At 35.9% G+C, this 20,072-nt stretch overlaps 1 protein-coding gene across 2 annotated transcripts in view; it reads right to left on the reverse strand.

Moving 5' to 3' along the window:
* Positions 1-1,324: 1,324 nt before the first annotated feature.
* Positions 1,325-20,072, reverse strand: part of LOC309966882 (E3 SUMO-protein ligase ZNF451) — a 121,893-nt gene continuing 103,145 nt past the window's right edge. For both annotated transcript variants that reach the window (XM_082847278.1, XM_082847277.1), the window contains exons 14-15: positions 16,497-16,565; positions 1,325-2,235 (exon numbers count right to left, since the gene is read on the reverse strand). In XM_082847278.1, the coding sequence (XP_082703404.1) occupies positions 2,189-2,235; positions 16,497-16,565 (116 nt within the window). In that variant the 3' untranslated portion in view covers positions 1,325-2,188. The remainder of the gene's footprint in view (positions 2,236-16,496; positions 16,566-20,072) is intronic.

A 20,072-nucleotide genomic window follows, 5' to 3' on the forward strand; every position in this document is an offset into this window, starting at 1 on the left:
AAATAAACATATGTTATCCATCATTGCTTTGACAAAAGTTGTTATTCAGGTATAAAAATAAGGAATCACAATAAAAACTTTTTACAAGAAAAAAATCACAATAAAATAAAAAATGAATAAAAACAAACAGGTAAGCATCACTGTCAATGTTAGAAACATTTACTCTTGATAATATTCCCCATAACTTTCTGTAACATCCAGACTACCTCTCCTCCTTGTGTCTAACTTAACTTCAACTTATGAAGTAATTTAAAAGTGATTTTTAATTGCTTATTAAGTAGAAATAGAATCAGTGACAATTATTAATTAAAACATTAAACAACCCAGTTACCTTATTTAAAGGATCATGATGAATTATCCCTTTCCTGTCATATGAAAAGCCTCAGTTACTCTTGACCATAGACACCACACAAGCGTCCTAGTAGAACACAGGCTGCATCCCACCTGTGTGTGGCACCTCCCCTACATCTACTGGACCACTCTTCTTTCTGGAACACTCTTTCTGCTCCTCACTACTGAGCAAGCTCCTGCAGATGTCTTTAAGGTCCAGCTCCATGACTACCACCCAAAGCCTTAACTACTCTAACAAGCAAATTAAAAATACAATGTGGTCACTTTGGAAAAATGACTAGTACATTCTCAAGCTATGATGTGTACTTAAAAAAAAATGCAAGCAGGTAGGACAGAACTGACAGCTTAAGAAATAAAAACACAAATTGGTTTCCAATGTGGATTGAAAAGACTTTATAATAATAATAAAAAAACCCAGTAATACTATTTCACACTAAACTATCTAGTTACAGAGAAAGATCAAAGTTCTAGCCATGATATATTTTTTTTCTGTCTTAAAGAAAAATTTATATTTACAGAAAATTTTAAGTTTGGTAAGTAATTACTACTCGAAATTTTTAGGGATAACATTTCTGGGTCAAATAACTTGAAGCATATACACAAAGACTGTACGACAAACCCCTTCTTAGTCTCCTAATTAGGTAACGTTTTTTATTATTCACAATGTGGCCTCAACATTTAAAAATTAAATATTTAATACCAACAGTAGGAAACTAACATTTTAATGAATAACTAAAATGAAGATACCTCCATATGAAATAAAAATTTTAAAGGGTTAAGGAAGATTACTCCTGAGTAGAACTTTCAACGTTATTTTCTGAAGAATACTATGTTTACACAAATATATATAAAAGAATTAATATTATTAAAAATATGCCTAATTCTATGCAAATATTTTTTACATCATTCCCTTTAAACAGTAGATAATACAAGTCACATAAAAGTCTAAGCAGGGGTTTCCCTGGTGGCGCAGTGGTTGAGAGTCCACCTGCCGATGCAGGGGACACGGGTTTGTGCCCCGGTTCGGGAAGATCCCACATGCCGCAGAGTGGCTGGGCCCGTGAGCCATGGCCGCTGAGCCTGCGCGTCCGGAGCCTGTGCTCCGCAACGGGAGAGGCCACAACAGTGAGGGGCCCGTGTACCGCAAAAAAAAAAAAAAGTCTAAGCAGGTAAAAGGAATGGCAAAAGTTTCTTTTCACTATTTTCAAAGAAAATTTTTTTTTATTCCAGCAATATGCAGCTCTAATTAAAGCAGGGATATACATATGAGTGAAACCCACAAAGAACATTGCTGATAAAATTTTTCATCTCTTTCCATGATCAGTTTCCATTACTCTCTCCCAATAATCAAAGATCTCAAAGGTATTATATATTAGTGCCACATGAGAAGCAGAATTTACAGAAAAAGTGAGCTATGACAGCTTTATTTATATTCATTTTCACTCCTAAAAAAATAAACTAGAATCATCTGTACTGTACAAATAAAATTAAAGAACCAATTCTATTTGGGAAACATATAAACAATAGTCAAGGGCTTTTCTAATTTTTAATTCTTGTAACCTAAATATATGAATTCAAAGTTAACTGGGAAACATGATACCTATATTAGAATTCATGATTTGTATTTGCATTACCATGTATTCTATTCCTCTATACATTTTTGCAAAATAGCACAAAAATACAAAGCAATATCAGATTTTGAACATATGAAAGCAAAAAAAAGTTTTCAAGTACATTTGTACTAGCAGATTTCTGATCTCCTTTAGAAAACAAACTCAAGAATTTATTATCCTGAGTCTCTTCAAGGCCACTTGATGCTGTGTGGTAATATCTTTAATTACATTTCCTCAAGACTTCTTCTAATCGCTTCTTCTAATTCCACATCTGCATTAAAAAACATAGAAGTTTGATATTTAGAGCAGAAAACTAATAAAGATGTGCTTTATGTAAGTCTCATCAACTACATCTGTATTTTCAGGAAGGAAAGGAAATACAAATTGGAGAAACTGAGGGTAACTTGGCAGTTTCTTCATCATAAAATATGACTATTTTGAAATATGAGAATCTGGATATAATCTCAAACTGAATTATAATATATCTGAGCTTAATTATGCTAAGAAACTTGTAAGTAATTTCCATTTAGGGACATAGAAACTCAACAAACTTCTAGAATCACTAACAGGTAATCACCAGACTCAACGTGGAAAATGAGTATGTATTGCCAAAAAGATTTGAGGTAATGCATATAAGACTTAAAGCAGAAATAGAAAGCCAAAACCATGAAATGGCAAAATCTCAAAGGCTATTAAAATTTTAGTTTTAAGCTTTCTAGTATCTAAGCAAAGAGTCAAACTCATGGCTATATAATGTCCTCTGAGAAGCATATACACATATGCACTCATTGAACAAATATTTACTGAATGCCCACTGTATACCAGGCACAGAATACAACAGTGAACAAGACTGACATTCTTGTGTTCACAGGTCTTTTTCTCCATTTCCCAAGAATGATGCTACTAAGGTCCAAGAGGGTGGAACTAGGTGTCCGTTTCTTGGCCTTCAGTAGCTTCTCACACCAGATTTATCTCATCCTGTCCAGTCCACGGTCTCCCAGAGCCTACTTGGTTCACAGACACTGGTAATTCTTCTAAGATACAGCCGCACCTTCCTCTGAGCTGGGGCACTAGTGTTATGTAGTTGGCAATTTAAAACACTACAAGCTACTCTACACTGCATTAAGTTAAAGCTAGATTCTGGGTCAGTGAGTTGCCCTAAGATGAATTCAAAGGGATGAAGAAATGCACAGAAAAGCCAAGATGCTCTTAGCAAAGCAGAAAAGGGTGACAAGATTTATTTTTATGAAAACTTATTACAAAGTTACAGTAATTAAGAGTGTGGGGGCTTCCCTGGTGGCGCAGTGGTTGAGAGTCCGCCGGCAGATGCAGGGGACACGGGTTCGTGCCCCGGTCCGGGAAGATCCCACATGCCGCGGAGCGGCTAGGCCTGTGAGCCATGGCCGCTGAGCCTGCGTGTCCGGAGCCTGTGCTCCGCAACGGAAGAGGCCACAACAGTGAGAGGCCCGCGTACCGCAAAAAAAAAAAAAAAAAAAACGTGTGGTACCAGTGTAAGAACAGATGAACACACCAAAGGAACAGCATAGACAACTCAGAAACAGACTCATGCATATATGGAAACTAGATTGATAACAAAGGTGGTGATGCAGAAAGGTGGGGAAAGATGATATTCTTAACAAATGGTCAACTAGTAGGCCATATGGAAAAAACCTTAAAATTTACCTCTACCTTATGGAATATACAAAAACACATTTCAGATTTACTGTATATTTAACTATATAATTGTGAAAGGCAAAACAACAAAGCTTCTAGAAGATAATACATGGGAATACCTTCATGACCTTAGTGTAGGTCATTAAATAGGATTAATAATCCTTATTAAATAGGATTCAAAAAACATTATGAAAAAGAATCGTACTTTGGAATGTATTAAAATTACTTTTCTCCACCAAAAGCACCATTAAGTGAGTAAAAAGACAAGACACTGAGTGAGAGAAAATATTTGCAATACATAGATCTTGCTTGTATCCAGAGAGAACTAAAAGATTTCAACCCAGAAAAATCAATAAAAAGATCATCCAGGGCTTCCCTGGTGGCATAGTGGTTAAGAATCCGCCTGCCAATGCAAGGGACACGAATTCGAGCCTTGATCCGGGAAGATTCCACATGCCGCGGAACAACTAAGCCCATGCGCCACAACTACTGAGCCTGCGCTCTAGAGCCTGTGCTCAGCAACAAGAGAAGCCACCGCAATGAGAAGCCTGTGCACTGCAACAAAGACTAGCCCCCGCTCGCCACAACTAGAGAAAGCCTGCACACAGCAACGAAGACACAACACAGCCAAAAAATAAATAAATAAATTTAAAAAAAAAAAAGATCATCCAAAAGAAAACTGTCAAGAAATCTGGAAAGGCACTGGCAAAAGATGTGAGGATAGTCAATAAACATTACTCATCAGAAAAATGTAAACTCAAACCACAAAGAAATGACCATCACTAGCTAAAATTAAAAAGACCAATAATTCAATGATAAAATTAAAAAGATTAATTAAAATTAATTAAAAAATTAAAATTCAATTAAAATTAAAAATTAAAAAGACCAATAATTCAATGATTCAATTATTTGAATAATTCAAAGATATATCAGTAGATCAACGGGAACTCACATTCAGTACTGGAAGGAAACTGGAACAACCACTTTGGACAAAAACTTGGCATAACCTACTAAAGCTGAATGTCAGCAAGTCCCCGCCGCAGTATACATTCCCAGAAGTGTGGGAATTACTTGTAACAGCCAACCAAATGTCTATAAATAATACATGAGTTGTGATATATGTGTAAAATTATTATAGAGGTATTGAAAATGAACAAACCAAAGCTACATGCTAACAATCAGGTGAATCTGTAAAACAATGTTGACTGAAGGCATCCAGACCCAAAAGAATATAGACTATGCCTGTGCTGTCCAATATGATGGCCACTAAACTATATGTGGCTATTTGTATTTTAATTAATTAAAATTAAATGAGGGGGATGCTTCTAGGGTACTAGTTGTTATGAGTTGAATTGTGCCCCCCTGGCAAAAAAGGTATGTCCTTACCCCTGGTACCTATGAATGTGATCTAATTTGGAAATAGGGTCTTTGTGGGTGTAAACAAGTTAAGATGAGGTCGCTAGGGTGAGCCCTAATTCAATACGACTGGTGTCCTTATTGGAAGAAAATGCTATGTGAAGATAGACTCATAGGTAGAAGATGGCTCCATGATGATGGACGCAGAGATTAGAGGGATGTATGCATCTAAAAGTCAAGGAATGCCTACAACTGCCATTAACAACCAGAAGCTGTGTGTGGGACAACGACCCTACCAACAGCTTGACCTTAGATGTCTAAACTTTAGAACTGTCAGACAATTTCTTTTGTTTTAAGCCACCTAGTTTGTAGTACTTAGTTGAGGAGCCCTAGGAAATCAATACACTGACAATATTCTGTTTTTCTTAACCTGAAAGATGGTCACCTGCTTTGTGAGATGTTTGTACAATTTTTGTGTGCATTATATACACATATACACACACAGAGAACTAAAATTCTGGAGAATACCAGCATATAAGTTGGGGGAAAGGATCAGAGTTGAAGTGTTCCAGAGTCCTTTTACATTGCATAGAGGTAGACAACATGTACCTGTACTTTAGTCTTTAAGTTATATATAAAAAATGTGGTAAAATGCCAAGGTGACCACAAAAAGAATAGAAACACGAATTTTGGGGCCAACCCATACATAGCTTATAAAACAATTTGAAGAAGCAAAAAGAGGAAGCTAAGAATGAAATAGCAAGAGTAAATACAAAAATATTAATATCTGCAATAAACTTATATGGATTAAACTTGCCAGTTAAAAGACTGGATAAAAACAAAACCAATTTCTAAATGGTTCCACTTCTAATAATAGTGAAGTAGCTTATATTGGATTAACTCTTCCATAGATAACAATTATAAAGTATTTTAAGGCACTGAAGAGCAACAAAAATCAGGTACAAACAGGACAAAAGTTGATCACTGAAAGAAGTGAATTTCATGGAGTTAAATTTGCAGCTTTATGGTTTTGTTTTGGTTTATTTTTTGCCTTAGAGCATGCCTCAATCCTTGTGAAACAAAATGGCAGAACTTCACCCAGAAAGCCAACCTCTTTGTGGCCTTGAGGAGTCAAAGACAGAGTCTGAGTCTGACAGAGAAGCTGGAAAGTGGAGTTGGCGGCAGGAGGGGGGGGGGGGACGGGGGAAGGGTGGGTAGGACGAGAGAAAGAAGAGCTCCCAGCAGAAGTGAGAAAGTAACAGAAGAGGATCCTACAAATACTTGGTTGACTTCTGTGTGCTTACCCGGGAGAGGAGCCAAGATTCTCCATGAAAAGCAACAGTTGGAAAGCTATAAGAAGCAGGCAATTGTAGCGTCGCCTGCTGTGGAGGAGGCAGAGTTTGGAGTTTGAGTCTAGAACGTTAACTACCCACAAGGGGAAAAAAACAACTAATGTTCCTCAGGTAAAGTTAACAGAATTCAGAAAATCTATAACTTACATCCACAAACATCCAGTACACATCAAAAATCACTTGACTTGTGGGACTTCCCTGGTGGTGCAGTGGTTAAGACTCCGTGTTCCCAATGCAAGGCGCCCAGGTTTGAGCCCTGGTCCGGGAACTAGATCCCAAATGCATGCCGCAACTAAGGAGCCCACCTGTGCAACTAAGACCTGACACGACCAATTAAATAAATAAATATTAAAAAAAAAAAAGAGAGAGAGCTTTCCCATGTATTAGCTTATTCAAAAAAAAAAATCACTTGACTTGCAAAGAAACAAGAAATGTGACCCACAGTTCATGAGGAAGAGCAGTCAAAAGAAACTAACCCCCAAGATAATCAAGCCATTGGAATTAGCAGAAAAGGGATTTTAGAAAAGTTATAAATACTTTCAAGGATTTAAGGTTGAGTGGATAGGAAATCTCAACAGAGAACTGAAAACTGTTACAAAAAAAAAAAACTAAGTGGAAATTCTAGAACTGAGAAATACAATATTTGAAATGGAAAATTTACTAGGGCAGCTTAATACTGGAGGTGTTATAAGGTTGAACAATAAACTTGAAGTCTGAACAATAGAAATGATCAAATATGAAGAACAGAGAGAAAAAAAACTAGAAGAAAATGAACAAACCTGTGGATAAATTTAAGCTAACATATGTATAACTGGAGTTCCAAAAGAAAAGAAGAGAGACAGAGAGTGGGGCAAAAAATTATGAAGAAATAATTGAGAGAACCTATAAACTTACAGATAGAAGAAGCTAAGAAAACTCCAAGTAGGCTACAAAGACAACCACATCTAGGGGCATTATCAAAAACTGCTAAAATCAAGGACAAAGAGGAAATACTAAGAGCAACAAGAGAAAAAAAAATGATACTTTACATATTAGGGAACAATAATACAAATTATAGTCACTTGTCATGACAAACAATGGAGGCCACACGATAAGACAATGGAGTAACATCTTTAAAGTGCTGAAGGGAAAAAATACTAGTCAACCAGAATTCTAAAGCCAGAGAAAATATCATTCAAAATTAAAGGGAAAATAAAGATATTTTTATATAGATGAAAACAGAATATTCAACACTAGCAAAACTGCATTGTATAAAATAGAAAAAGTTATTTAGGCTGAAGAAAAATGACATCAGATGGAAACTGTAATCTACTGGAAAGAATGAAGGTCATTTGAAATGGTGACTATGTGGGTAAATACAAAAGAATATATATTTCTTCTTCTCTTTCTTTAAAACTCACAGCCCTGTTTAAAGCAAAAAATAACATTTTCTTGTAGAATTTATAACAAAAGCAAATATATATATATATTTTTTAGAGCAACCATAAAAATTAAGAAAAGAGCTAAAACATCAAGTAGGTATATTAAAATAGTAAACATTAAATAAATATAATGGAGTAAAATATAGATATTATAATAATCCAAAAGAAGGAAAGAAAGGGGGAACTAAGAGGTAAAAGAGGGAACAAAAAGAAAATAAAATGGCAGAGAGGAATCCAACCATGTGAGAAATTACATTAGATGTTAAGGGACTAAACAACTATTAAAAAGTAGAGGCTGTTAGAGTAAATCAAAAAGTAAGATTGAACTTTACGGTGTCTATAAGAGATGTAGTTTCAAAATAAAGACATAAATAGATTGAAAGTAAAAGGATGGAAAAATATATACCGTGAAAAATTAAGCATAAGAAAGCTTGAGTAGCTATATTAATATTAGAAAAGAAGATTTCATGATAAAAGGTATTACCAGAGATAAAGAACATTTCATAATATCATAATGAAAAACAGGTCATTTCACTATGAAGACACATCAGAAATGTATATGCAACTAAAAACAGAACTTGAAAATACAAAAATATAAAATGAGGGAACTAAAGAGAAAAAATAAATCTACAATCATTGATGAAGAAGTTCACTGTTCCTACTGTAGTAACTAAGAGAGCAACTAGATTAAAAAAAATCACAGTAGATCTGATATTATCAACCACCTTGACCTAATTGACATGTATAAAATACTTTACTTAGTAAACACAGAAAATACATTCTTTTCAAGTGCGTATGGAATGTTCATCAAGACAACCCACATGTTGGGCCATAAAAGTCTCAATAAATTTCAAAAGATTTAAATTTCACAGGGTATACTCTCTTACCACAACAAAATTAGATTAGGAATGAATAATAAGACATTCAAATATTTGGAAATTAAACAATATACTTCTAAAGAGCCAAGAGATCAAAGGAGAAAATATAAGGAAAATCAGAAAATATTTTAAACTGATAGCAAAAATACAATATGAAAAGGTGTGGAACACGGCAATAAGTAGAGAATTGACAAACTACAGTCTGTGGGCCAAATCCAGTCCACCAGCAATTTTTGTAAATAAAGTTTTATTGGATACATCCACACATCCACACTTATGTATTGTTTAGGGCTGTTTTCATGCTATAATAGCAGAGCTGAGTAATTGTAACAGACACCACAAAGCCTAAAATGTTTACTATCTGGTATTTTACAGGAAAAGCTTGTTCACCCTGGCTTAGAGGGAAATAAACACCTTTAAATGTTTACATTAGAAAACAAGAAAAAATTTAGGTCAACAATCTAAGTGTCACATTAAAAAGCTATAAAAGATGAGAAAATTAAACCCAAAGTAGAAGAAAGGAAATAATAAAGAGCAGAAATCAGTGAAATGGAAAGCAGACCAAAAAGAGAGAAATTACCAACTAAAAACAGTTCATTCCTTGAAAAGACTAAATAAACTGATAAACTTTTAGTTAGTGATCAAGAAAGAGAGAAAACAAAAATTACCAATATCAGGAAAAAATGAGAAGATATCACCAGAGATCCTACAGAAATAAAAAAATATGTAATAAAGGAATATTATTATGAACAACTTTACATTGGTACATTTGACAATCTAGGTAAAATGGACAAATTTCTTGAAAAACACTATTCTCGAACACTAACACAAGATTAAACAAAATCTACCTATAAATATATTAAAGAAAGTAATTATTTAAAAAATTTATTTATTTATTTAATATCTTTATTTGGAGTATAATTGCTTTACAATGTTGTGTTAGTTTCTGCTGTACAACAAAGTGAATCAGCTATACATATACATATATCCCCATATCTCCTCCCTCTTGAGCCTCCCTCCCACCCTCCCTATCCCACCTCTCTAGGTTGTCACAAAGCATCGAGCTGATCTCCCTGTGCTATGCAGCAGCTTCCCACTAGCCATCCATTTTACATTTGGTACTGTATATATGTCAATGCTACTCTCTCACTTCGTCCCAGCTTCCCCTTCCCACCCTGTGTCCTCAAGTCCATTCTTTATGTCTGTGTCTTTATTTCTGCCCCACCACTAGGTTCATCAGTACTGTTTTTTTAGATTCCATATATGTGTCTTAGCATATGGTATTTGTTTTTCTCTTCCTGACTTACTTCACTCTGTATGACAGACTCTAGGTCCATCTACCTCATTACAAATAACTCAACTTTGTTCCTTTTAAGCGCTGAGTAATAGTCCATTGTGTATATGTGCCACATCTTCTTTATCCATTCATCTGTCAATGGACACTTAGGTTGCTTCCATGTCCTGGATACTGTAAATAGTACTGCAATGAACACTGTGGTACATGTATCTTTTTGAATTATGGTTTTCTCAGGGTATATGCCCAGTAGTGGGATTGCTGGGTCATATGGTAGTTCTACTTTTAGTTTTTTAAGGAAGCTCCATACTGTTCTCCATAGTGGCTGTATCCATTCACATTCCCACCAACAGTGCAGGAGGGTTCCCTTTTCTCCACACCTTCTCCAGCATTTGTTGTTTGTAGATTTTTTGAAGATGGCCATTCTGACCGGGGTGAGGTGACACCTCATTGCATTTTTAAAAAATAAATTTATTTATTTTATTTTGGCTGCATTGGGTCTTTGTTGTTGCATGCAGGCTTTCTCTAGTTGCAGCGAGCGGGGGTTACTCTTCGTAGCGGTGCACAGGCTTCTAATCGCGGTGGCTTCTCTTTTGTGGAGCACGGGCTCTAGGCGCACGGGCTTCAGTAGATGTGGCTTGCAGGCTCTAGAGCGCAGGCTCAGTAGTTGTGGTGCACAGGCTTAGTTGCTCTGCAGCATATGGGATCTTCCCAGACCAGGGCTCAAACCCATGTCCCCTGCATTGGGAGGCAGATTCTTAACCATTGCACCACCAGGGAAGTCCCTCATTGTGGTTTTAATTAGCATTTCTCTAATGATTAGTGGTGCTGAGCATCTTTTCATGTGTTTGTGGGCAATCTGTATGTCTTCTTTGAAGAAATGTCTATTTAGGTCTTCCGCCCATTTCTGGATTGGGATGTTTGATTTTTTGATATTGAGCTTCATGAGTTACTTGTATATTTTGGAGATTAATCCTTTGTTGGTTGCTTCGTTTGCAAATATTTTCTCCCATTCTGAGGGTTGTCTTTTGGTCTTGTTTATGGTTTCCTTTGCTGTGCAAAAGCTGTTAAGTTTCATTAGGTCTCATTTGTTTATTTTTTATTTTACTTCCATTACTCTAGGAGTTGGGTCAAAAAAGATTTTGCTGTGATTTATGTCATAGAGTGTTCTGCCTATGTCTTCCTCTAAGAGTTTTAAAAATATGGAATGCTTCACGAATTTGCATGTTACCCTTGCACAGGGGCCATGGTAATCTTCTCTGTATTGTTCCAATTTTAGTATATGTGCTGCCGAAGTGAGCACAGTAAATTTATTATTAAAAGACTCCCCAGAAAGAAAACTCCAGGCTCAAATAGTTTTACCAGTGAATTCTCTGAAACATTTAAACATTTAAAGAAGAAATAAAATTGGTCTTAGAGTGAATATACAACAAAATGGCAGAGTAGGCAGCTCTAAACACAGAAATACTGAAACACAAGCAGAAACTGTCAGAAACGACTTTGTCAGAAGTCTGGAAAACATTCACAGCAACCAAGCAAACACTGAATCAAGAAAAAGGCAAATAAAAGCAGTAGGAAAGCCTCATGGTATTTTCACTTGCCCTCTCCTCACCACCTCCCCGTGCCTCCGCAGCAGTCTCGAAGATGGCAGCCCATACTCCTAGTGTGGGACCCTGGTCCCTGGTTCCAGACAGAGCAGAGCAGAACTCACAAATTATTGTGTTTGTTCTAATCTGTCTGGGGGCTACCTGAAGGACTGAAACAAGGTATTCATCTCTATTTTACGAAGCTCAGAACCCACTCAGGGCAGAAAAGCAGGCTGCATTGCTCAGAAACACTGTAAGACAAATAAAAAGCCCACAGCCTGGGGTAAAAGATTATGGTTGAGACATACAATAGAACACTTAATATCTGAGAGGAAAAGCCATGAAGAGAATTTCCTTGGGAAATCAGGGCATTCAAAAGCACCTATGTGTACTGGGGAATTTAGGACCCAGGACACGATGCATGCTCAGAAAATACCTCAGAAGACACCAAGCCTTCACCACTGGCTGATCTGTAGGTTCAGTGCAAGCCTGGCTAAATGCTGAAGGGCCCTAGCACACAGCCAATCTGCAAAACCAGAGAGAGGTTGTTTTTTGTTTTGTTTTGTTTTGTTTTAGCTCCTGGTATTCAAGGAAATCTCTGTTAAAACACTAATTGAACAAAAGCTTAAAGGAACAGAGACTTCAATGACCAGATGTGACAAGGAATACAGTTATTGCAAAAATGGTTTGGAAAAGTAACTAAACAAACGGACAACCGCAGCCTTTGACAATCACGAACAGCAAACTCTGGGGAAGAGGTAGAATCTGATTTCCAGAGGTACTACATTATAATATTTGCACATCCAATTTTCAACAACAACAAAAACACAGATAATACAAAGAAACAGGAAAGTATGGCCCATTCAAAGTGAAAAAAATTGAGTTAAATTATCCCTGAGGACACCAAGACATTGAATTTACTAAACAAAGACTTTAAACCAACTGTCTTACATACGTTCTAGGAGCTAGAGTAAACTATGGACAAGGAAGTAAAGGAAACCAGTAAAACAATGTATGAATAAAATGAGAATATCATAAAGAGATTGGAATTATGAAAGGCCACCAAATAGAAATTCTGGAGCTGAAAAGTACAACTAAAATGAAAAATTCATTACAGGAGTTTAACAAAATTAAGCAGACAGAAAAAAGAATCAGCAAATTAAATGTCCCAGATTTGATGAAAGATATAAATCTACACATCCAAGAAGCCCAACAAACTCCAAACAGGAGAAACTCAAAGAGATCCACACTGAGACAAATTATAGTCAAACTGTCAAAAGCCAAAATCAACAGAAACAGCAAGAGAGAAGCAACTCATCACATGTAAAATTTTTAATAACACTAATAGCTTATTTCTCATCAGAAATCATGGAGACCAGAAGGCAGTGAGATATATTTAAAGTGCTGAAAGGGAAAACAAAACCAAAACTGTCAAGCAAGAATTCTATATCCAGAAAGAATGGAGAAGAAATCAAGACAAAGCTAAAGGAGTTTGTTACTAGCAGATCTGCCCTGCAAGAAATGCTAAGGGAATTCTTCAAGTTGAACTGAAAGGACATTAGACAGTGACTCAAATCTATATGAAGAAATAAAGAACATTTATGGCAAATATGTCCTTGTTTTTCTTTTATATGTCTAAGTCTATGTTTCTCTTATTCTCTTTTCTCTCTGCCTTAATTTCACTCTCTTTGAAAGAGAGGTAATATGACAAAATAAGAAAGAACCCAGTAATGGGAGTTAGAAGACCTATATCGAACCATGCTCCAATCATTTTGAGGCTGTGAATCTGAAGACAAATTACTTAATGTTTGGAAGACTAAGTTTTTATGTAAAATAAGGAGAATATTCTGACTCTCATAAGTTGTTAAGATTAAGAGCAGTTTTCAAAGTATTAGATTTTTCATAAGCATTAATTGAAGTTAAAACTGAACACACTAGTCTCTTATCCTTTCTTTGTGGCCACAGTATAGAGTTTTACTGTTTATGCTACATTATAATATTAATAATTATATTGATGACTGCTGTTAATTGAAGGAACTCTAAGGCAAATTGCTGACATTTACAGAAAGACTGTTTTGCATTGGCAATCATCCACATAATGCTGTCTTCTTTCTTTTCCAAGGATTTGAGTCAGAATACCTCTGTTAAGTGTGCATGCTCCAGAGCACACCTTACATGCAGGTAACAGTGACTAATGATAATGATCAAAATCATAGGGAATTCTCTTGTTAGTGGTTAGGACTCTGCACTTTCACTGCCAAAGGCACAGGTTCAATCCCTGGTCGGGGAACTAAGATCCTGCAAGCTGTGTGGCCAAAAATAAATAAATAAATAAGTCACAATAACAGCAGCAGCAACCAATACATACACTGCTTACCATGTGCCAGGCTACTCTAGTAAGGTAGGTATACTAGTATTCCTGAGGAAACTGACACACAGTGAAATTAAGGGACTTGCACAATATTATATAACTTGTAAGCAGCAGAGCTGAGATAAAATAGGACCTTTATGATTGACTTGGGTAGTTACAATCTGATACAGGTCTACAGAGAACAACAAAGAATGAGACAGAAGACTGGAGATAAATCATGGTGGGCGGAGATGCGGCGACAAGAGAAACTGCCTTTCCTCAAGGCAAAAAGATCATAAGCAAATTGATCCTGCTTTTTGCCACTCATTTGTCAGGCTTTTAAAGTGTTGTGTTGGGAAGGGAAGGAATGAGAAGAGATTTGAGAAGTTACTTATACTTTTTTGAGTTTTGCTATTAGGTCTAGACTAGAACATCACTTTGCTCCCATGGTGCAGGGTCAACAAAATCACCCAATATTCTCCCAGCCAAATGGCCTCTGTCTTAATTTCCTTTATTCAGTTATAGGGAGATGGGTCCTCGTAGCTCTAATGTGTTATAAGTTTATTCATTCAACAATCATTTAGTGCTAAACACTGTGCTAGGTGTTGTTGAAATAAAGATAAATGAAACATGATCCTACTCCTTGAGGAGCTCATGGTCTGGTGGGGATGAGAGATGCAAACAAAAAAAATGTTTAAATTGGAGGGATTCTAGGAGTGGTAGTGGGTAGCTGTCTCTAAAAATGGAAGATCTAAGAGGCACTGATCAAACAAAATTGTCTACAAAATTGGTAATTCTATATGGTTCAACCTAAGAGATGATATTTGAGCTAGTTCTTGTTGGGGGAAAAGAAGGGGCAAAGGAAGGTATTAGAGGCAAGTACAGAGGAGGCCACACTCCCTAACTTACAAGTGTAACACTATGTGCTTCTCACACTCATTTTACATAAAGCATCAGGAAATGAAAGAAAACACACACGTAACACCACTTTGATTTTTCTTGAAATTAGAGCATTATATCCTTTCTTCATAGAACAACTAGTTAAAAGTTTGAAGTATCTTTTCTTGAATCCATTAATGGTAATCCTTCTTCCAAACTAAGACATGATAAAGATGTAAAAACTCTCAAAATCTCCCAACCATAAAATGTATTACATAGATAACAAAACACTAGAAATTCTGGTACATATTCATTTATACACATCTCAGATTTCCTGGGTTAGCTAGGAGCCCACAGAACTGTGGAGGTTTCTCAAGTGTGTTTATTTAAAAGTTATAATTTTGTTTGGCATTTTCCATGGGATTAGTCATGGGTAGTACATGAAGGTTGCAAAGTCTGAGCTACTTAGATGCTCAACGGTGTTTATCTTTTCATGGCCTTGATAAACAACTTAGCTGGCAGTTTTTGTTTAAAACTCACAAAATGTTCTTTCACCTGTTTAACTCATCATTATGTGGCTGCTAAGCACTGAGCCAGACCTTGCAAGACCATGTTGGGAAAACAAGTTGGTCAGAAAACTTGCTTCCAATTAGGCTGCAGATTTACTGCCAACTTGTTTAACCAGTGAATTTTGACTATAAGAGGGAAAGATCAGTCTTCTACTTCACTGAATGGATGAATCAGTTCCACTGCCACACTCAAATTTCCAACCCCAGATAGCACAAAGATCCAGTGTGCTCCTAGTCAGACTAATTGTACTCTAGGAGAGCGCAAGGAGACGTGCAGAAACAAACCAGGTGGCCATTCTGTGTGTGCTTGTTTTGCTACGTTTCCCTCTCTAATTACACATTTCTACTCTCAAATCTCCACCAACAAATACTACACTGGAACTATACTATGACTCCTACTGTCGTCCTTGAATGTCAAAGATGCCAAAAGAAAAGTTTCAACTACTTTAGTGAAGGTTCAAGTATTTTCCAAAATCTGTTGTTTCACTTCCCCCCAGGGTTATTAAAAAGCACAGTCTGTTATGGAAAAACTATAGTAAAAACTGGACTTATGTCACAACCAAATAGTGGTACAGCAAGTAAATTATTTGATGTGAAGTAATATAAAAAGTTCTCTTTAACCTATGGAAGGAAATACCTTTTCCTTTAAGAGGAGGGAAACATAATTAATTAATTTAAAAAGTCCACTAATATTCAGATGTAAGTGCTTGCTTTTATAGTTCTACTGCAAAACTTTAATATTCTTAATTTAATACTACTCAAAATAAATAAAAATTAGGACACCAAAATCTTCTCCTATCCCTGGAACAGCAACTTTTTCTGCAAAGGGTCAGAAAATATTTATTTTAGACTTGGTTGCAGGGTGGGGGAGGATCTATTATTTGTATCACAACTACTCACCCTTGCTCTTGCGACATCAAAGCAACAGCGCAGACAATACTTACACAACAGAGTGTGGCTGAGCTCCAATAAAACCTTATTTACAAAACCAGGCAGTCGACTGGCTGATTTCTCTTTTAGCCCCTAAATCATCTTACACGAGGAAATGCAAACTATCCTTTAAATGAGAGAACAATTTTTTTTTTTTTAATACTCAGTGGTAGGAGGGATGAAGTGAAAGAGGGAGAAATTTTAAAAAAACATACAGATACAGTCAGGAAGGGATTAGGTTACCTTCTGTGGATCTGAATTCTTCTCCCATTGAAGTACTCTTCATACCCAGGTTATCATCACTGTCACATTCTGTAAAGAAGAATAAATTCAAATGTACTTCTGAAAAAGTTTTGTGCCATAATTTATGTATTCTAAGACAATGTGACTTTCAATTACTTCTCCCATACCCAAGCTTACTAATTACAATCCATTAGTATTACACAACTTTCCTTAGAGATTTGCGTGTTTTTTAATGCTTACCAAATAATATTACTTAAATTGAGAAAAAGATAAAAATGAATGAAATAGGCAATTTGATTTTGGCTCCATATTCAAAAAATTATTTGAAAAAGTTCTTTTTGCATGTTGAGGAAATATAAAATCCTAGTATATTTTTAAAAACTGTGTATTTTAAAAAGCTAGTATGTTTATTTGGATCTAGCAAATAAACTCCGAAGTTTCAATTGCATGAAATCATCTTTAAAAGATTTTTAATGATGACAGATAAAATTCTCCTGTATTTTGAAAATCATATGCATTCATCTCTATAGAGACCATAGATTTATATTAACAGTGTCTCTGCATGGCACAAACTCACTTGATGCCTTATATGCTTACTGAGAGACCTAAGGCTTTAAAATAATGACATGACTGACCGGGTATTACAAAAGTCACTTAAAATATGAACGTGGTACCATCAGGGACCCAGTATTTGGCTTTCCACCTTAACTACATTTAAATCAATTTCTATCAGAGTGACTGAATCAGGGTTTAAATAACCCTGATTGTGTATTCAATACAAATCACATGGACGTATTTGCTTCTGTGAAAATATATAAAAACTAACAATATACATTTAAAAATTTATCAATATATCACTGTTTATAAATAAAAACCACTATATTTCTCTTATATTCCTTTGCCGCAAAAATTTATTACGAGTCAGCTTTTGCTATTCCAGCAAAAAAAACTATTGCTTTTTCTACAATATGTTATATACACCTACTACTTCAAATATTTCAAGCTGTGTTTTAGTGAAATAAAACATTACATTTACAATTTGAAGAACAAAAAATTTAGTCTTAAAACATTAGGAACAAAGAGAAAATACCCAAGGTTTCTTTTATTACAATTCAAAGTCAAGGCCAGTCAAAAGTAGCATGTGGTAACTGGCCTAAACAATTCATCATGGCAACCAAGACCTACGGCAAAACTGCAGGTTTGAATCATAAGGTTTAGCTTGACACTAGGTTGTAAAAATTTTTAAAGGTTTCGTTTGCCTCAATCAGCCCCCCATCTGTAGAACAGAGAAAATCATGAATTTTTTCCCTATTTTTCAGTACCTTGCACAGAATTAACTGTATCATATAGATTTTTAGGATGGTGCCCAAAGCAACAACCTATATAGTCTCATCAACAGGCTGAGCAAGCAGGCAGATAGATGCTTAGAATTAGGTTCAACAACTATTTCATATAGGGCATGCCACTGCTTCAATCACCTACACTTTCACAGCATGGGTGAATTAGTATGTTCAACTTTTAAGATGGCTTTAAAAACCTGTATAATTGGTACCAACCATACTTAATGCCTTCATCCCATTCATTCCAAAATGAAGACACAAACCAAACAGACATAACAAAGTCCCAGGGCCATAAACCAGACAGCCCAAGGACAGTGTTCAGATTCAACAAAAATCATGTCAAAGCACAGTAAAGTCTGTTTTCAATTTAAATTCACTAATTCATAACAGCCTATGTTCAAGTCCCTCCTTGCATTACCTAAGAAAAAATATTCTAGGAAAGTTCAAACTTTACATAAAACTGGAAGGAAGATATTTAATTACTGAAGAACTATAAACAACTGAATACACAAAACTGTGTTTTTAAAAACTGTTTACATAAAGCAAACAATGTTCTTGAACTAACCTACAAGATACAGGCAAGTTCTATTACATAAACAGATCTTTAAGAGCCCAGAGAATTTTTTTATATAAGCAATGGCGGTGACTAATGAAACAGTAGAAAATGGCAACTCAGAAATTCAGTCATCAAGAATGTGGTTGAAGTAGGTCCAATAACACAACACTCTGGAAAGTAAAAGCAAACAAACAAACAAAACCTTAAAATGTATGGTCAAGACAGTAAAAACAAGTACCATAGTTATTTTGTTTTACAAAGAGCATACTACAAGCCAGGAGCAGCGTCACGGAGTAAATAAAAATGGTGCTAGCGTGGTCCCTTTAACTCAGCCTGCCCTCACACTGAGACCGCATTTCTACAGTCTGAAGAAAAGAAAATGGGTCTTCTTGGTTTACTTACAAGACAAAACATCCCAGAGAACTTACAATGATAAGTTGGCTATGCTTGACACATAATCAGCTTACTTTTTAAAGTACCAGAACCCCCAGAACCCACAATCAAATCTTTTTACCTTCTAGGGAAAAAAAAAAAAAAAAAGCATCTTCCTAAATGTTATTTTCATCTACACACACTCTGCACTGCCGTTAGACTGCAACAGAGCGTCTCATCTTCATTCCTCAAGGACATGGTAAGAGCGAACAATGCACAATGGATTCTCTACATAATAAAATCAGGGCTTTGTGTCAGTGAAAGCCTCAGCCTTCACAGGTGATGGCTGTGTGGCCTCAGGCAGCTATTTTAACCTTCCTGGGCCTCTGTTCCCTCATCTATGAAAGGGGGCGATCTAATATATCCTAACTCACAGCGTTGAAAAGAGGATTAAACAACACGCAGAAGTTCTTTGAACATGTTTAAACATCTTCAAACACTACAAATACAAAAGGCAGCTAGCATGGTGGCTGGCACACAGTAGGTCCTTAATAAAGGTTAGTTCCTTTTACTGCTTTAAAACAACAATTGAAATGACAAGTGATATCTGCATCTTTGAAACATGAGGCTTGAGTTAGAATGAACACATATTTGTGAATAAAGTGTGAAAAGCATAAAAGAAGAAAAAGTCTACCTGGCTCCTCTGACTAGGATCACTAGAAAGGATCCATGTATCTTGGTAAATTTTTAAAAAGTGAAAATGAGTACAATATAAAATAGAACTGATGAAGGATAAGGGGCCCAAAGGTGTCAATTCAGGACCGATTAGTATTTTTACACATCTCTACAGGGATTTACACATATATCATAGCTGTAATCAAAACGTTGGTGCTGGAACCCTGATGCATAGAAGGAGAGTGAGTTTAAAGGGCAAAAACCATGACACATTCAAATCTCAAACTTAGTATAAAGGCTCACCTTGCTAGAGAGGGTAACTGATTTAACCCAAGTCAGAGATCTAACAAAGTAGCAGCAGTAGCACTACTTACCTGTCCTCTCCCTACCAAGCAAAGATATAATAAGACCTTATGACCAAATGACTGACATTCATACATGGAGCCAGCAACTTCCCAATACCTCTATTTCTACTGAAATAAGTATCTCCTGAAAAAACTTTCAATTAACTGAAAAACTGGCAAAAAAGAAAGTATAAGATACCATATGATCACTGATTCTGACAACACTATTCAATAGATTCTTCCTGTTTACACAGGAGTAATAAAACCACTTTATGGTCCTAATAATGGA

Source organism: Leucopleurus acutus, assembly GCF_964270905.1.
Source record: "Leucopleurus acutus genome assembly, chromosome: 10".
In the NCBI taxonomy this organism is placed as follows: Eukaryota; Metazoa; Chordata; class Mammalia; order Artiodactyla; family Delphinidae; genus Leucopleurus; species Leucopleurus acutus.